This window comes from Adiantum capillus-veneris, chromosome 10 (genome assembly GCF_014529385.1).
Source record: "Adiantum capillus-veneris isolate H3 chromosome 10, ASM1452938v2, whole genome shotgun sequence".
In the NCBI taxonomy this organism is placed as follows: domain Eukaryota; kingdom Viridiplantae; phylum Streptophyta; class Polypodiopsida; order Polypodiales; family Pteridaceae; genus Adiantum; species Adiantum capillus-veneris.
Window position 1 is genome coordinate 88,753,402 of NC_140940.1, and position 18,173 is coordinate 88,771,574.

The 18,173-nt window shown below is 45.9% G+C and overlaps 2 protein-coding genes across 3 annotated transcripts in view; one reads left to right on the forward strand and one right to left on the reverse strand.

Moving 5' to 3' along the window:
- The first annotated feature begins 3,105 nt into the window (after positions 1-3,105).
- LOC147449216 (uncharacterized) overlaps positions 3,106-18,173 on the forward strand; it is a 46,671-nt gene continuing 31,603 nt past the window's right edge. The window contains exons 1-7 of one of the 2 annotated variants that reach the window (XR_015189417.1): positions 3,106-3,348; positions 3,429-3,534; positions 3,709-3,891; positions 3,995-4,154; positions 4,459-4,799; positions 4,883-4,951; positions 5,158-5,292. Coding sequence is in view for 1 of the 2 variants with exons in the window: in XM_086521756.1 (XP_086377882.1) it covers positions 3,193-3,348; positions 3,429-3,534; positions 3,709-3,891; positions 3,995-4,154; positions 4,459-4,799; positions 4,883-4,951; positions 5,158-5,225 (1,083 nt within the window). In the remaining variant the exon portion in view is untranslated. Of the gene's footprint in view, positions 3,349-3,428; positions 3,535-3,708; positions 3,892-3,994; positions 4,155-4,458; positions 4,800-4,882; positions 4,952-5,157; positions 5,507-18,173 lie in introns of those variants that run through there. The other variant, XM_086521756.1, reaches the window with a different exon arrangement.
- Positions 6,845-8,593, reverse strand: LOC147449217 (uncharacterized). Its single transcript, XM_086521530.1, has one exon. It carries the CDS (start codon positions 8,591-8,593, stop codon positions 6,845-6,847), a length of 1,749 nt encoding a protein of 582 aa, XP_086377656.1.

Genomic DNA, 18,173 nt, shown 5'->3' on the forward strand with positions numbered 1-18,173 from the left:
GATGAACATGTAGTTCTATGTGTTCCAATATGTTCAAAAGTCTAACATAAGGACACACCCTACTCTACTTCTTCGTAGCTAGGAAGCTTTTTAAGATACTCACGCGAGTTGGAAATCTGGCTCTCAACTTCATGGACAGTTGCGCCAAGGTTTTCTTGCATTATTCCAGTACCTTCAGAAGATCTGAAAACTGGTTATGCCTTTGGACAACTCTTAGTTATGGTTACTCCTTTACAGTACTCAAGTGAGTTATAAATGGAGTTACCATTTAGACCCAAGTGCTTGCAAACGGGCAACAATGTTGAAAATCAAGATGTTGCTCTTGGTTTCATTGAACTTCCTCATTGCATCACGTATCAGTGGGCTCGCGTATGGGATGCCAACACAAAAAACATCAGTCTTCTTACAAAGATATCACCACTTTTGTTTTCGAAGACGAAAACTCTTCTTAAGGGGGGAGTAATGTCAGGACAAGGGTCCTGTAACCTAAGAACTAGGATGGTCATGGACTACGGCCAAGGGTCGGGCTAGACAATGTGGACAAGGGATCCGTCTAGGGCAAGGGGCTAGGAGCCCGCCTATATAAAGGGAGGTTGGGAGGAGGATCTTTGGTCTAGTTTTCCCCTAGTTCTTACACCTAGAGTTTTCTTTACAGTCTCCTTAGAGTTAGCTTGAATAACTTTGAACTACAAGAGCCACCTTTAGCAAATAGATTGCCTTCTACAATGTCAAAGTCTCCTTGGCAGCTCTAGTTTAGTGTACCTGATGGTTTTTCCTCATCATCTCCATCAATAGAATTCTTGGTGATGCTAGTTGCTTGTTATCTCTCATCTTCATCATCGATACGTTCCCCTCTTCTCTTTCTATGGGTGCAGATTATACAAGTTAGTAACATTAAACATCTACCTCGATAGCCAATTTCTTCATCATTGATACTTCTGGTGGCCCTCTACTTATCTTTGGGATTCTGGAACTCATTTGTAGGGAGTACTCTTGGTGGGAAGTTCCTATCCTTCAAAGCCAACTGTCATCCTCTCCCATCCTTAGGTGGTAAGGGCATTTTTTATCTCTTCTTCTTATCTCTCATCTTCATCATCAATACATTCCCCTCTTCTCTGTTTTAGCACTTCTATGGGTGCAAATTGTACAAAGGGAGTGGGCTTCTACCCAACATTGAACATGCACCTCGACATCCAATTTCTTCATCATTGACACTACTGGTGGCCCTCTACTTATGTTTGGGATTATGGAGCTCATTTGTAGAGAGTACTCTTGGTGGGAAGTGCCTATCTTTCAAAGCCAATGGTCATTCTCTCCCATCCTTAGGTGGTCAGGGCAAATTTTACTATGTTAAGGAGAGCCCCCCCCCCCCCCCCTTTCTGGCTGTTTAGTTCAGTTTCAGTTTTTTGCCCTTGTGGCTGGTTGTATATGGATTCTTAAATTTTGCTTTCGGACTTGTCTGCCCTCAGATCTAGCGCCATTTAGGCCATCTAAGCATTTTTTAAGCAATAGAAAACAACTCCTTCTTGTGTGTGTGTGTGGAGAGAGAGAGAGAGAGAGAGAGAGAGAGAGAGAGAGAGAGAGAGAGAGAGAGAGAGAGAGAGAGAGAGAGAGAGAGATTGAATTATCGTCCACGGAGGTCATATATGACCTATGGGACCAAAAACAAGACATTACAAAAGGTCTTTCCAAGCGAAGGGATTGTGAGATGCATCTCAGTTAAGGACTGAGGGTCCAATGAGGGGTAAAAAGAAAGGGGAAGCTAAGATGAACAAAAACTATGAAAGAGGAGGTGAGGAGAGAGCAATTTGAAACTCTTGTGGATAATAGCTTTACCTCCTCGATAGACTGCCCATTTCCATGCTTTGCGCGCTTTTGGCATCTTTTGTAGTTCTGGTTTCTTCTATTTGAGTTGGGCGGACGTAAGGTCTTTTGCAAACCACATTTTAGTGTCCTTTAGAAGCCTTGATTGCTCAAGGAGTTTGATTCGGTCCACCTTGGTCTTGAAAGTGAGGATTGCATGGTCGATGCGATGCTCGTGCGTAAGACCGGTAATTGTTGCTAGATCCCATTGTACCATGGGGAGTGTTGTTTGAATGCGGGCCAGAGACTCGTGAAACTTGAGGTCCCCTTCCCCTTTCCAGTCACTTGGGAGCCCACCAATGTGAACATTGAGGGCGATATCTTCTTGTCGTTGTCGTTCGCGTAGCGTGGATGCCACACAGTCTTCCACCTTGTGGGAGATTACCTCTTGCACTTGAGTCTTGACCTCTTTGACGAGGGTTGTCTCTACTTCCAACTTTGCTTCATTAAACTTAACTTCTATATGTTGTAACTCTTCCTTCTTGCTGTTCTCCACCACGGAGAGCCGAGCCTCGAAGACCACAAGTCTTTGTTTCAGCTCGTTGTTTTCCTTTCGAAGTCTTTCGACTTTCGTTTGGAGGCGGACGATGCTGTCCATCTTTGGTGGTGTTGCCACGACCCCTGCAAAACTAGGCTTACCTCAAGATGAGGCCTGAGTGGCCATGGGCGGGCTTTGGTGGAGCTTGGGGCGAGGTTAGGGTTACCAGTGTTAGTGTGCTAGTATTAATAGAGACATACTAAGCACGTCATGAGTTTAAAGCTTTTGAAGATGCGGGTCGCAGAGGAGCAGGTTAAGCTTGTGGAGAAGCAAGTGCAGAGGAGCAGGACGCAAAGGATCAGGTCGCGGGCACAAATGAGCATGTTGCGATGTGTGGGTGAGTAGGTCACAGGCTGGATTGAGGGGCAGGGCGAGGCTGTGGTTTAACCCCTCCCCACAGGGCAGCCCCTCGCCAAGGGGGAGGTTGAGGGTAGAGAGAGGACGACAGCCTGTGCAGGCGTGCAAGTTACGAGTAGAGAGAGAGAGAGAGAGAGTGAGAGAGTGTGTCAAATTTTTACGTGCTAGCTCATTTAGTTCCACTGCACAAGCCGTAAGGCATTCAAACTTTAAGGCCTACATTATGGCAAGCCAAAATGGCAGTTTCCAAATACTTAATGGGTTTGGGGGCCACATTTGTCCACAAAGTGCCAATAACATACAAATTTAGAACGAGTAGATTAATGCTTTCATAACGATTCACGATACAAAAGCCAAAATGGATCTCTTTCCCTCTCACATTCGCATGTAGTTGTGGGCTTGTGGCTCACCACAGCAGCAACAGTGACGCAAGGATGGCACTATCTATGGAACAATCCCCTCAACAGCAGCAGTTGCAATCTCAAGTTCCGCAGGCTGCTCCTCCTCCCCCTCAACCCACTCCCCCTCCACCTCCTACTTCCAACGCAGGCGGGGAAGGAAGGAGAATTTCCTGTGAGGACATCCAACTTGTGAGCTTCCACGTTCTACGCTTTTTCATGTCTCTTTCCACTCTTGTCGATTTGCCTTCTTAGTGTCTCCCTTCTCGCAGGTGCAGAACTTGATAGAAAGATGCCTTCAGCTCTACATGAACCGCCAAGAGGTCATCAGCACTCTCTTGAACCAAGCAAAAATTGAGCCTGGATTTACAGGCCTTGGTGAGCATTTCATGTCCCTTTTGTGTGTTATCAGAACAAGAAGGTGTTGTAGCTGCCTATCCTTTCTTTGTACATTTTGAGCTACTTGCTTTAATTGCTGTACATTGTACTCGGATCAAGATTGTGAATTTGTTTTGGATCAATTTACCTCAGTTTATACTACTTCTGCAACAGTTTGGCAAAAGCTCGAAGAACAAAACCCTGTTTTTTTCGAAGCTTATTATGTACGTCTGAAGTTGAAGCGGCAAATCATGCTGTTCAATCATTTCTTGGAACAGCATGCACAGCTCACACAGAAGATGCACACAATCAAGGCTCCATTGCCAGCTTTACAAAATGGCATGCATGCCTCAGCAGGTGCTTGTTTTGACATGTCATTAGTGGGTGTATTTCACAATGAGTTGCTAGTAGTCGCTTTTGTAGCTTGTTGTTTTGACTTATCAGAAATCCCTTTGTTCAGTGCATCACATGCCAATTGGCTATCCAGTTCCACAGCAACCGTCTATGGCAGCAGGTGGCCATCCACACATCGTGTCAATGCCTGCTGCTCCTCCGCCTGTTATTGAGGGGGCACCTGTGGCTGAAGGTTTTGTTGCTGCCCATGGAAGCCCTGTCTCTAAGTGAGTTTTTATACTAGCTGTATTCTTTCTCAATGTTCATCAGCCTGCAGCCTTTGTGCCTACTTGTCATGCTGTGACCATGGATAAGCAGTAGTGGTAATCTAGATATGCCCAGGTCAAACAATTATGTTTGGCTAGATGGTAATTGACATGCATTCGTGTTGTTTATTTGGAGGCTCTAACTTTTTGCGCTAGCAGTTATAGTTCTTGAATCCTGTTTTCTAACCATTAACTATTATAGATGTTTGATTTGCAAGGACACTTTTACTTCTTTTACTTACTCTTTAACTTATTTAATCAACAGTAATATGAATTCAGACATGTCTTTGTTACCGACAAACTCAAGCATCCATCTTAATAGCGATATTAGCATGGGTCCCAATGCAGTGGGAGGCTCTGGGTTCCCATTTACAGGAATGGGAAATCCCACTGACATGTCTGGAATGGGGATGGATGTTCCAGCCAATTTTGCACCGGAGGCTTCATTCCATGCCACAGAGAATCACACGCAGAATGGGATGGGAAGCTTGCAGATTACAGCAGATGCAGATACAGGAGGTGGAAGGGAGTCCATTGGACTGTTAAGCCACTTGCCTCGAAATTTTAGTCTTTCAGATCTTACTGCTGAATATTCAAGTAGTGCAGGTATCTTTATAGTTCTGCTAGTTTTATCTTGAGGATCATCTTCTTATCTGCCATAGGTTTAGCATATACTGTTTTTGTCTTAGATATTCTTGAAGGCTATATGGGTTCTCCTTTCCTTCCTCCAGATGCAGATGGTTTCATCCGGTCATCAGGCAAGGATCCACATATTTTATTGCTTATAGAATTTTTAAATGCTAAGATTTAGTGTGACTGGTCATGCGGTTTAATGGGCAGAAGATAGTATACTGGTTTAGGGAACAATAGAAAATACTAAATGTTCAAGGTTTCTGTATTTTACTTTTTGGGTAGTTTCAGAGATTGACAGTGGCTAAAATTTTGATGTTTTTGTTCTGCCCAGATGATGAGAAAATGCTTGATCAGATTGCAGATCCTTCCGGATATGATGATTTTGACGATGAGAAGTAAAGGTTTGCCCATTAGAAAAATGCTGCTGTTTCTATACTCATGATTACGCATCTAGTTCAGCCCCCCTGTAAGTATCCGATATTAGAAACAACCTCTCTGAACAATCAAGAGTGGAGTTGTAAATATTCTTTTGTCGTGGACTGCATTTTTAAGGTCTTTTATAGAATGGTCAAGTACAACATTGACCGTGTTGTAATTTATAGCCATCTTGGCATTTTGCCAAGCACATCAGCAGAAATGACCTCTCTTGACTTGAGAATCGAGTCTGTTTCATTGCTTAAGCATAGAGCCTTCCAGCTGTTTTCATTTAAAGCATTTTCAAACCTTTGATGTGGATAGCAGGTCTTGAGTTAGCTTAGCTTGTAACTGAGCACAAACTCATTATTCACTCTGAAATCTTAACTGTCAACTGTAGAATTCAGCTGAAAGCTAGTATCAGTTGGAGGCTAACGTTTCAAAACTCTGCGCCCACCACTGGATGTAGACAACGTTTGTAGGCATGGAAAAACTCATCAGAGTAGGCCATCGTCTATACTTGAAGGCATGCGAATCATAAACATGACAAATACCTTGTATCATAAAGACACTGTCTCCTTAACTTCGTTCTCTCTGCTTAGAGAACGTTCCTTTGTCGCTAAGGAGGTACAAGTGAAGGTGGTTGGTACAGGTGCTATTTTGCATTGCATGAACAAGATTTCATTACTTCACGCTCATGCAAGGATGTTGACTTCAAACCAAATGATGCACTTTTAGATGCAATTGTCTGCTTGGTGACTTCAAACGGAAGGGTGCACTTGGAGATGCAAGTGTATGCTATGTGACATAAAACCAAATGATGCGCTTGGAGATGTGACTGTCCGCTCTTACATACTCCATATTTACTCCTCTTCCTCAACTCTCAAGCAAAACCTATGGAAGTAGGCTCCTCTTGAGCTGAATATAGGGGATTTTAGGGCTAGATCTAGGCCAAAAACCCTCAGATGGACCTAGTAGGCTGATTTGCTTTGGGGTACATAAGCAACTTCCTTTTGGAACTACCCATCTTTGGGTCTAAGTCTGAAGTTGGCTCTATTGTTCTTTCCCCTCAGCTATCTCTAGTCTGGGCTCTATACTAGTGATTGATTAATTTATTCAGTATTTTGATATTGCTGTACGCTCCTGTTACACACCGCTGTCCCTTGTTGAGTGAACGGCCAATGGAACACAATGACCTTGCTGAGCTGATGGCTTGTGTGTCCAAAATTCCACAACAAAGCCCTCAATCAGGCTGTGTTGTTGCCAATACTTTGCTGCCACCATTATGGTGTCGGATAGGCATTGCAATAGAAAGAAAGAAGAAAGAAAGCTTTATTTACGTCTACTAAAGGCCAAAGTTGGCCTATGAGACCAAATCATATACAAAAGTGGTGATCTGGGTGTCGGTAAAATGACAGAAAAGAAAGAATAAACCGACTGTGCCTACTGTGAATGAGTATGAGAGTGGGTGGTAGCTCCGACTCCGCGGATGGTGGCTACCCTGTGTGTGCAGCATAGCAGTATAGGCACATGTGTAGCTCTGTCACAACAGGAAATGACTACACAGTATAATACAAGGCCACATGATGGTGGGCAATGTCCAGCTAAAAGCATACTATAGGGGAGGGTGGTCGAAGAGCCTCCTGCAGCCTGGTGGTCCAATGCATAGATGCATACCTCATCTCCAGGTGGTGCTGATGTAGTGCCCGTATCCTCAATACCTCGTCGTGATGTGGTCGCCGTCTCAGATAGCCAGGGACTCGTGGTCTACGACGTGCTCTCTGGGTGTCGGCCTGCTGAAGCGTGAGCCCGCTCGTGTGAGTCGAAGGTCTCTGGCTAGACACCTCTCGCTGGAAGAACTCTGTAATAGTCCGTTGTGTACTCGCACCTGTCTGCTGTCGTGGCTGTAGAATCTGCTCACGCATGCTAAAAGCAGTGGTCAGGATGCGGCCGAGCTGGATCTGGTCACTCCTCGCTATACACTGCTGGAGTGTATCCTCTATGCCAAACTGAACTCTGAGCTCCGAGTAAGCTGGGCATCTCACCATGAAGTGCTCCTCGCTCTCCACCTCTGTATGACAAATGGGACATATACGCTCATCTCGTGGTATGCCTCTGGTTCTGCCCCTCTCAATCTCCAACTGGTGCGAGGACACTCTAAGCTGCCCAATGGCCACCCAAAGGTGATGTGGCATATATCTCTGCGTGTATAGGGGGGTCTCAATGAACCCCTGCTCTGATAGCTGTAGAAAATGCTCGCGGTAATGTAGCATTTTCGATGATAGCTCATGTCCTAGGTCAACCCATGTCCTCTGAATGTAGGTGTGCCATATCTCCTGTCTAATGACCCTATTCCTCTCAGATCGTGTGAGGGAATAGGTGGGGGCCTGAGTGTCGTACTGTAGTGGCGGCAGTCTATCAATATCCAGTCCCTGAGAAGAAAACCAATCCCGTGTCTGAGCATACCATGAGGTCCTATCCCCTGCCAATGCCATGTCCTGTGATGCCGAGAAGGCTTGGTATGCAATACGATCTCTGTCCATGCTCTGAAGTCTGTGCAGCATGCATACAGTTTGAAAAAGTGCCTCAACCAGCATAGGTGGTGCAACAAGCTCGGCTTGAATGATGTCATGTGGTACTGAGGGCTTGCTGTGAATGAGTCTAGAGATCATGAGTATCTGTGGTCGCTCCACTAGAGTCCATACAGAAGCAGCTAGCCCTGGGCCCCATATCCCAGCCCCATACATAAGTGCTGGTGTGACCAGTGTATCAAATAGCCACCCCTTTGTACGGGGCTCCTGAAAGTGTGCCTGATGGCACTGCATCTCCATCAATGCCAGTGCTGAATACCCTCTAGTGAGTCTGTCTCTAGCTGCCTGTGCCATCGAGAATGCCCCTGATGCTGCTGTGAATGTCACGCCAAGGTAAACATATGACCCTGTAATCTCAATGCTCCCTCCTGCTGCTATAAATGCACTTTGCCTCCTGACCTGTGCTGGAGTATGAACGATAAGAACCTTGGTTTTACCAAGGTTCACTGAAAGCCCTCGCTGTAAGCAAAAATCATCAAGCATTGAAAGATGTCGCTGTAGCCCCTCAGTAGACTCTGCTACTAGCACTATGTCATCTGCGTAGAGCAATATGTGTACTGTAGTCCCACCTATCTCCACTCCATCTCCTCCTCTGTGCTGAATGAAGTCCACAATCTCATCAATATAGAGTCCAAATAGTGTAGGTGAAAGAGGGCACCCCTGTTTCACCCCAATGGTGCTAACAAGAGTGTCTGATAAACCTCCTGGACATCTGACTCTGCCAGAAACATGCTCATACAATGCATATATCCCCCAAATCATCTCCTCACTCACACCCAGATCCATTAGTCGTCTGAGAAACCTCTCTCTAGGTACTGTCAAAAGCTTTGCGGAAGTCCACAAAGCAACAATATTGAAACCGGCCTGTTCAATCCAAAAAGGGCGGTAGACTTTACTTCAAACCTTGATTTAGCTTTCACCCATTTAATTTGTCGTTCACTTTACCTGTACTTTCAAGACACAACAAAGGGGAGAGGGATACAGGCTGCTAGATTGCACCTCTATGAGTAGACTGACACCAGATTGGCCCCTAACTTAGGCGCCCCTTTCGGTATTTCTTTATTGTTCAACAGAGGGAATAAACGCTGTGGTTCCCTACAAGCTGCCTCGCACACACTTGGCTGAATTTCAACTGTTCCGGCCCGATTTCGGCAGCATAACTATACTAGGATCCTTCACAGTCAGTATTCCCACGCATTGACTGACTTTCTTGACGCATACGGGCACTTTGCAAAACCTGGTGAGAATCTGCAGCACGCTGAATTCTCTGTTTTCAGCCCCGAAAATGCACCAGATCACTTGCCCTCGCATCCCCGAACCTCTTGGGGGTATTAGGGACCGTTTAGGGCCAAAACCCTAAACCTGCAAAAATACACAGCAGGCTGTAATTTACTGTTTCGGGCTCCGTTTCGTGTGCCGGTCGCATCCGTAGCAAGTCCTCGAGCTCCCGCACTTGTAGGGCTACTTGCCCTTTGAATCGGACGAGATTTCTGGCGTGAAACCTCTCCGAATTCACCTGTACCTGCGGGGGATTAGCCGCTAGCTAATCCAGTACCTGTGCAAGAGGCTCTTGCCTCGGCAATCGCGCATGAACCCACACAACTGTACATTGGTCTAATGAAAAGCCCACTAGAGAGGCATAACATACTGCCATAGGGGAGAGAGAGGGCAGTGCGTAGCGTGCAAGGCATCACTCCTGGCACCGCACTGCACATAGGAGGGAAAGCAAGCACTCCATAGCTCTTAACCTGTGACAAAATCTGAAAATGAGGCTCTTCTCCCTTCAAATTCAGCGCCACCTTCTCTTGCATGAGGAAAGTGCACCAGAATGTGCCACTTGGCACATTTACAAGCATTTTCCGGTTTCGGGGTTGCCGCCTAAAAATCTCCCAACCGGTTGCCCAATTGACTTCACGACAGAGTAAGAAAATGTTCCCCTTGTCATTTCGGAGGTAATGACGCAAACACATTTTCAAGTCCCAAAATAGCAGTTCCCTAAATTTTAGGAGATGCTGCCATTGTATCTTTCTAGGTCATCCGACCCTCTTTGTACACTGTGGCCACATCCAGAACTGAAATGTAGCCTCTGTAGCAAAGGATTCCACTTTGGCTAGTCAATGACCCCACTTTGGTTAACCATAGTCCTTGTCCAACCTTAGTGCTCTCTTGCCCTCAAGCCTGGACTCCCTCTGGACAGTTCCACACTAGCTTTGCAATGCAGGGCAGTTAGATTTCCCGAGGGGTGTTTCCAAAAAGTGAAAGTAAATAGATAATAAGAAAGAAATCAACAAAAAGGATAGATAGTAGTCTCACGCTGCTGACAAATACAATCTCCTCTTCTTCACTCGAGTCTGATCAATCAAACATCTAAGAGTGAAGATATGGTCTATGGTAGAGAAAAGATCGCCGAAATCCTGCCTGGCCTGGAGCTCTAAGACCCTCCGTCTCGGCTAGAGTGCTCAATGCCTCCTCCAATACTGCTCCATATAACTTGGCCAGCATGGGCCCTATCATTACAGTGCGATATGTGCGCGAGTCCATAACATCCCTTGACTTGTGGATAGGCACAATGGTATGCTCTGTCCATGAGTCCGGGAATCCCTCTACTAGAGCCCTGTTGAAGAGGTGAGCAATAAGTGGTGCTAGGGTATCTCTCCCATAAATCAAATGCTCTGCCTGTAATCCAGATTGATCTCTGCCTCGTCCATGCTGGAGGTGTGAGATGGCTCTGCTCACCATATGTGATGTGAAGAATGATGCTGTAATCGGTCGTGGTCTCTGTGGTGTGGGTATAGGTGGCTGCCTTGGTATCTGGTAGAGGCGCTCTGCATAATCATGCCAAAGGTGAGGATCATGTATAGGTGTCGGGCGCCCTCGCTCACGGATGCGTCGCCAGGCCTCTCCACTATCTCTACTCATGAGCAAGTGATATAACTCCCAATACTGACGTTCTTTCCATTCCCGCTTTTTACGGCGGATAAGGGACTGCATGCGCCTCTGTGCCTGTCTGTGTGTGATCTCGCCACAAGCCTCTGCTGCGCGAAGACCTCTGCGAGGCAATCATCATCATACCAGCCATTCTGTGGCATAGACCCCACTCGAGATGGGTGTGTGTGAGTGCTATGAGGAAAACTATGAAGAGCTGAATCATGGAGAATCTGTGTGAATTGTGTGGTAAGTGTGTCGAGTAGGGCATGAGGGTCAAGGGAGAGCAAGCGTGAGTGGAGATGATCAATGTAGACATGTGAGAGCTCATGAGTAAAGTGGATCGTGGTGTGAGTGTGTGTAGGAGGTGGAGTGTCAAGTGAGACGGAGGATGAGAGTGCAAAGCTAAGAAAGGTGTGGTTAGCTCCCAGTGGGCAGCGTCCAATACTGAATGACTGTAATAAGTGTGCAGCAGATAGAGGTCCCAAGACGTAATGCATAGTGCTCCCCCCTCCTCCATGTGGGAAGCAAGTCAGTCCGGTAGAATCTGGCCATTGATGCATCCCGTTATAAATAACGAGATGGTGTGTGTTGCCCAAATCTAGAAGGTATCTACAATATCCTGTGGTATCCTGGCCTGTGTCGTCTGAAGATCTGCCGATCCCCATCTCCTCCGGGTCAAGAGTCCTCATATTATCGGGCTGCTCCATGTCATATATCTCACACTGTCTGGTCTGGGTGCGCCCGTTGAAGTCCCCCATGAGGAAGACTTCTCCGAGTGTGGAGTAATGTAGGATATCCTCCGATAGAGACGCGTATGGGGAGTCACTATCTCTGACCTGTCCCGCACCCTCCTGACCCGCGTATTTAGATCCACGTGGAGGAAATATCGCCAGACGTACCCATAGATATCTGGCCTCCTCATCCCTGCTCATGATCTGAATGTGACTCTGTAGAGTATGTCTAAATAAAATAGCCACTCCTCCCGACCCTCTAGCTGTACTCTGGCGTGTAGTATGCCTGAAAGCTGACTCCCACTGGAATCCGGTAATACGAGGTAGTCCCCTCCATTGTGCAAAGACTAAGAGAGAGAAGAGGTATTGTGAGTGAAAGAGAGAGAAAGAAGACCCCAGATTGGGTCTCAAACCCCCTCCAAGGGCCCCCGTCTCTATCGCTAGAGAGGTATTTGCTTTAGATTGCACAAATGTTGATATAGTGGTCCTAGATGCTGATGAGATTTTGCTGTAGGTGCTTGGACCTGGGAGGCTAATGGCTGAAAATAGGAAACGTTAGGAGAACTGATGGGATCTGCAAGTGCTGACGAGGATCATGTGCATCGTGCAATATGGCTTTTGTGTGAGAAGGTAACACACAAAGACGGTGACGAAATACAAGAGACAGCCATGAATGAGACACTCGCAATATGCATATTGACTTTTCATGCAAACAAAAGATCCTGAATGTGTCCCGTGGACCTCGACTCAAGAGCCAAGATCTGTCCTTCGTGACTGAATGCACTTGCAATCGGGCTAGCTTTACTAGGAACATAATCAATCAAACCACCAATTTGTACTTGGACCATTTAGCTTGACGGTCTCTCCAAAATGCAATAGGTATGGATTCAAAATGCAATAGGTATGGAGTGGAACCACTTGTGATGATCAATACTAACATTGAAATCTCTACCATACACAAACCGCTTAACATGATTTAGAGAATAAATGATAGAGAAAGATTCCTTGTTATGCAATGTCTAATTCTTTTATGAACTATTTGACTGTGTAGAGAGAGATGCTACTGGACCATGTTTTTTATCCCCTTTCAAAACATGAGAGTTAGAGATTAATGACGAAGAAGGAATACTCTGCTCACAACAGAGAGAGAGAGAGAGAGAGAGAGAGAGAGAGAGAGAGAGAGAGAGAGAGAGAGAGAGAGATTTCCTGCTAGCTGCTCTCTTGCAACGTGCCTGTTGCGCACAGTCAGCGCGCTTTGCTATCTCTACCCCGCCCCTGCCCCTGCACAGGCCTTGCCCCAACCATCTACCTGGTCTCCTCATGCCATGCCCTTACCATTTGCCCTCGCCTTGCGACCTAGTCTCCCCTTCTACCTTGCGGCTTGCCTACCCTCACCTCTACCGCGGTTGGAATCCCTCACTGATCCCGTCTTTGCGACGTCCTTGACTTGTAGTGTCACAAACTAATGACGTGGTAGTCCCGGGCTAGTTGATGACGTGGCAAAATCGTACGGAACACCTGGAATTTGCGTTGGCATGTTGATATGGCAGCCAGTATGGATTTCCTCGTTTTGCTCTGACATCAACTGACGTGGCAGGCTGTACGGAATTCCGTAATTTGTGCTGGCTGCTTTTTGGCAGTTTTTGGGACTAGATACTTTTGGGACAAATTGCTTTTGAGTTTACTACTTTTGGGGCCTCCCTTTTAAGAATAAATTGAACCCTTTGGGCCTCACTGTGCGGAGCATCTGGACGCAGACTCTGAGAGCAGAGGTCCCTTGGGAGTTGTACTTTGCAATGATTGATGAAAAAGAAATACCGAAAGGGGCGCTAGACTTTGGGGCCAATATCTTTGGGCACGGAACTACGTCGGGCCGTGTCAACTCTCTCTCTCTCTCTCTCTCTATATTAAAGTTCTGTGATTATGAAGTTTCTGTTCGTGTGTTGCTATTAATTTCTCGCTTGGAGTGTCCAAGCCTGTTACAGTGGTATCAGAGTTCACATAAAGATTCTTCTTCTACGGAGGACCCGATTCTTTTTGCAACACACGCAGATCTTTGTGGCCCGACCTCGATCTTATTAGCCACTCCCACCCTTCGTACATCGCGCATCGGGAGCCCTCTCGTCTTCATTGCTCTGTCTTACAGGGCATAAGCCACAAAGAACTCCAGACTATACATGGGGCTCTCACGGAGAATCTGACAGAGTTAACACTTCTTGGTAGGCATAGAAAAGTTGAAATCCGGCACGAGAACTAAATAAAAGAATGAAGATTTGGGCAAATTTTTTGGCGGAGAAGTTTGCCATAGTGAAGTACAAGCGTCAATTGCAGGTTGACACGTGTGAAAAGATTGATCAAGTACTCCAGAGACCCAAGATTTGCGAAACAGCTGAAGAATTACCCGATTGATGAGATTTATTTGAGATGGCGTGAGGCCATTGATTCTCCTCTCAAGTCAGGAGAAAAGCTGAAAGGACAGACGAGTGCAGACAAACGGAATCTGTACTCGCAGAAAGAGCTGGACAAAACTCTTGAAAAGAAGATGAACCAGAGGACCACCAGAAGATAAGTCAGAGAGTTTTAGGGCAGCAGCCGAGTGAGAAAGAAAAGGAAAGACGAAAGCAAGACTGGTACTAGATTTTGTGGGGACTGCCGACTTTGATTAGATGAACAAAAATACCGAACTTTGCACGGCATGGAGCAAAGTGTGAGACCAGGAAACCTTTATTTTCTTTGATGGAGAAGCCAAGGCCAACTTCAACCGAATTGGCAGCTCGATTTGGAATTACGTCCAACAAAATGGGGCCACAGACCGAGGCTGTTCTAGCGGAATTTGGATGGATGTTTCCATTACATTTGTCATTGGCAAACTCTTGCATTGTCAGGGGTATTTAGGACACGAGGACTTTTATATTATGCCTTTGGAAGGGTATGACGTCCTCCGAGGAAACCCTTGGTTCCCCAAGATGTTAGGTGCAGCGGAATGAATGTTTGAACTTTGCTCAAGATGAGTCCTCCGAATTGTGCTCAAGGTTCCTTTTGTTCTTATGGAAGGGAGAGCCTTCCGTTCTTAATGAGAGAGTGCTATGATCACAAACAAAGTGAATGGACACCGTGCATGCAAGGGTATGAGACTGAGAGATAGAGAGAGAAGAGAGATATGACACCAGAGACGTAAAACCCTCCTTCGAAGGCCCCACTCTCGTTGGCGAGAGTGGTCTACTATTGATTGCACAAACTGGTACAAATTGAATGCATGTGACTGATGCAAGTCTAGGCTATGTCGACGATGACGACGGGGACGGCGACACCGACCCAAGGGCTGAAATCTGCAATCTTTTATCTGCTGTCCAAAAACGCTATGGGCTGAAATCTGCTGTTGTTGAAAACGTTAAGGAAAACGCTGATTCTGCTGGTCTTTAGGGCTGAAAATCTGCATCTACTGTAGGGCTGAAAACTGATGATCTTTGGGCTGAATCTGCAGGTGCTTCATGGCTGAAAAACGCTGCATGGCTGAGGTTGTATCTGCTGAAAACTGCAATCGCCAGAGTCCCCAAAAACGCTAGGGCTGCAGGTCTTCAAAACGCTAGATGTTGGGGTAGGTGTGGCGATGATCTCCTGATGCAAAAACGCCAAGGACTGGGACTTGCTGGCGATGATGCAAATGCTGAAAACGCTAGGGATGAAGCTAGGCGATGATGTCTTTGCTTGGAGGGCAAAACCGCCAAGGTCTTGCTTGAGAAGTTGCTTGCTGAGCTTGGCTCCTGTTGCCTCTTCTGCCAATTAGTGCTAGTCTAGGTTTGCTTATATACAAACTTACTCAATTTGCCCTACCTACTTTCCAACAAAAGCCACTTAAAAGTAATAAGTGAAAAATGTCAAAAATAGGTAAAATAGGCTAAATGCACTGGAAAATTCCCCTGTAGGATTCTGATGGTTTCTGATGGGAATGCTTATAATCATGCTGTGTGCAACTAGAGGATATGCATCTATACTAAGTGTCTGGACATGCACGGTCTGCGAACAGACTCACAAAAGTGCCAGATCACTTCTAAATCTAGACTGACTGGACTGACTGAACCCTTGTCGTGCTGTAGCTTGTCCACGGACACATATGGTTGGTTGTGTCACGTGATATCCCCTCCTTTTCAAAGTGAGGTACTGGTACCGAACTCTATGGCGTCGAGGGAGATTGCCAATAGCATCCGGAATCCTGGAAGGGACTCTTCGCCGGCCGACTCTGATGTGTGGGTCGTGCGGTACTTGAACTTCATAAAGGTCTGCAACGCTTGCTTCTTTGGGCCGCGACGAAAGCGACACAAAGTCATCTTCAATGCTTCCACTTCGTCTATAGGCATGCTTCTTTCTTCTTCAAGAATCTCCATGGATGAAAATTCCTCAAACCATTTCCAACACAAAACCATGAACATACCTATTCCATGTAAAGTGACTGGAAAAAATCTCGTCTTCCTCAAAGACTGTGCATGCAATGTAGATGAACAAAGAGGCGGAGTGCCAAACCGTTCACCCCACACGCGCAAACAATGAGATCGAATCTTGTGTTTCTGATCTAAATCAATCAATTGTGGCAAATTACAATGGACATTGCCCATGCTTGGTGATCATACTTTCATGTGCTCGTTCTACGAATGTGTCATGCCCAAGAAGAGACATGGAATGTGACTTCCTTACATTCATACTTTTCAGCTTTTCATGAACAATCCGCATACATTCGTGCTCATTCATGAGTGAAACGTGCTCAACGTACAATATGTCATGTCTAGAAAAAGGGGTCACATAAAGACGTTGACTAAAATACAGGAAACGATCACGAATGAAACACTCGAACAATGCGTGCGTATCAATCATGCGAACACAATACTTCCTGTGAAGGTTCTTTGGACCTAGGCTCGATAGCCAAGATCGATTCTTCTTGAAGGGGTTCTTTGGACCTAGGCTCGAGATCGGGTCTTCGTGATTGATCGTCTCTGCAATGAGGTTAGCTTCACTAGAGAAAGTATCAACTAACTCATCATCCTTGTGAAGAATCACATCATCTTCATGCAACTCATCATGCTTGTGAGAAATCACATCTTGATCATGCAAATCATCATGCTTGTGAGAAATCACATCTTGATCATGCAAATCATCACACTCATCATTATCATCCAAATCATCATGCAAATCATTGGCATTCAGATCATCATGCTTATCATCATGCAAATCGTGTGTATCATGCTGTGGAGAAGAAGAGACGGAGAGAGTCCTTTTCCCGAATCTCTTGCATCTGTGCTTGCACAATAGAAACGAGTCGCCACAACTCTTTCATGTTTTGGTCACCCTTCTCATGTCTTGCCTTGTTCTCGTGGTCATATTCTCCTTGTCTTTCCTTGTTCTCGCGATCCAATTTGGCTTGACTTTCTTTGTTCTCGCAATGTATGGCTGCCACTCTTTCTGTGTATTGACGCTCTATGGCTGCCATCTTTTCTTCGTGTTCACGCTCTATTTTTGCTTTTCGGTCTAACTTCTTGTCCATCATCCTCTTGTCAAAAAGCGTCATAGGATCTGGTGCAATCTTTGGCATAGATGGGGAAGGGGGAGGGAATCGACACGCCCAAGAAATCTTGGGTTTGTGCGACCTCAACAAGCAAAACAATAAAAAAATTGTGGTTCTTGTGGTTCTTTCCTTGAGTGATACAGAACACTGCCAAAGCTTTGATACCAATGTAAGGTGCAGCGGAATGAATGTTTGAACTTTGCTCAAGATGAGTCCTCCGAACTGTGCTCAAGGTTCCTTTTGTTCTTATGGAAGGGAGAGCCTTCCATTCTTAATGAGAGAGTGCTATGATCACAAACAAAGTGAATGGACACTGTGCATGCAAGCGTATGAGACTCAAAGATAGAGAGAGAAGAGAGATACGACACCAGAGACGTTGTAAAACCCTCCTCCGAAGGCCCCACTCTCGTCGGCGAGAGTGGTCTACTATTGATTGCACAAACTGAATGCATGTGACTGATGCAAGTCTAAGCTATGTCGACGATGACGACGGGGATGGCGACACCGACCTAAGGGCTGAAATCTGCAATCTTTTATCTGCTGTCCAAATACGCTATGGACTGAAATCTGCTGTTGCCGAAAACGCCAAGGAAAACGCTGATTCTGCTGGTTTTTAGGGCTGAAAATCTGCATCTACTGTAGGGCTGAAAACTGATGATCTTTGGGCTGAATCTGCTACTCTTTTAGGGCTGAATTTGCAGGTGCTTCATGACTGAAAAACGCTGCCTTGTTGAGGTTGTATCTGCTGAAAGCTGCAATCGCTAGAGTCTCCAAAAACGCTAGGGCTGCAGGTCTCCAAAACGCTAGATGCTGGGGTAGGTGTGGCGATGATCTCCTGATGCAAAAACGCCAAGGACTGGGACTTGCTGGCGATGATGCAAATGCTGAAAACGCTAGGGATGAAGCTAGGCGATGATGTCTTTGCTAGGAGGGGCAAAACCGCTAAGGTCTTGCTTGAGAAGTTGCTTGCTGAGCTTGGCTCCTGTTGCCTCTTCTGCCAATTAGTGCTAGTCTAGGTTTGCTTATATACAAACTTACTCAATTTGCCCTATCTACTTTCCAACAAAAGTCACTTAAAAGTAATAAGTGAAAAATGTCAAAAATAGGTCAAATAGGCTCAATGCAC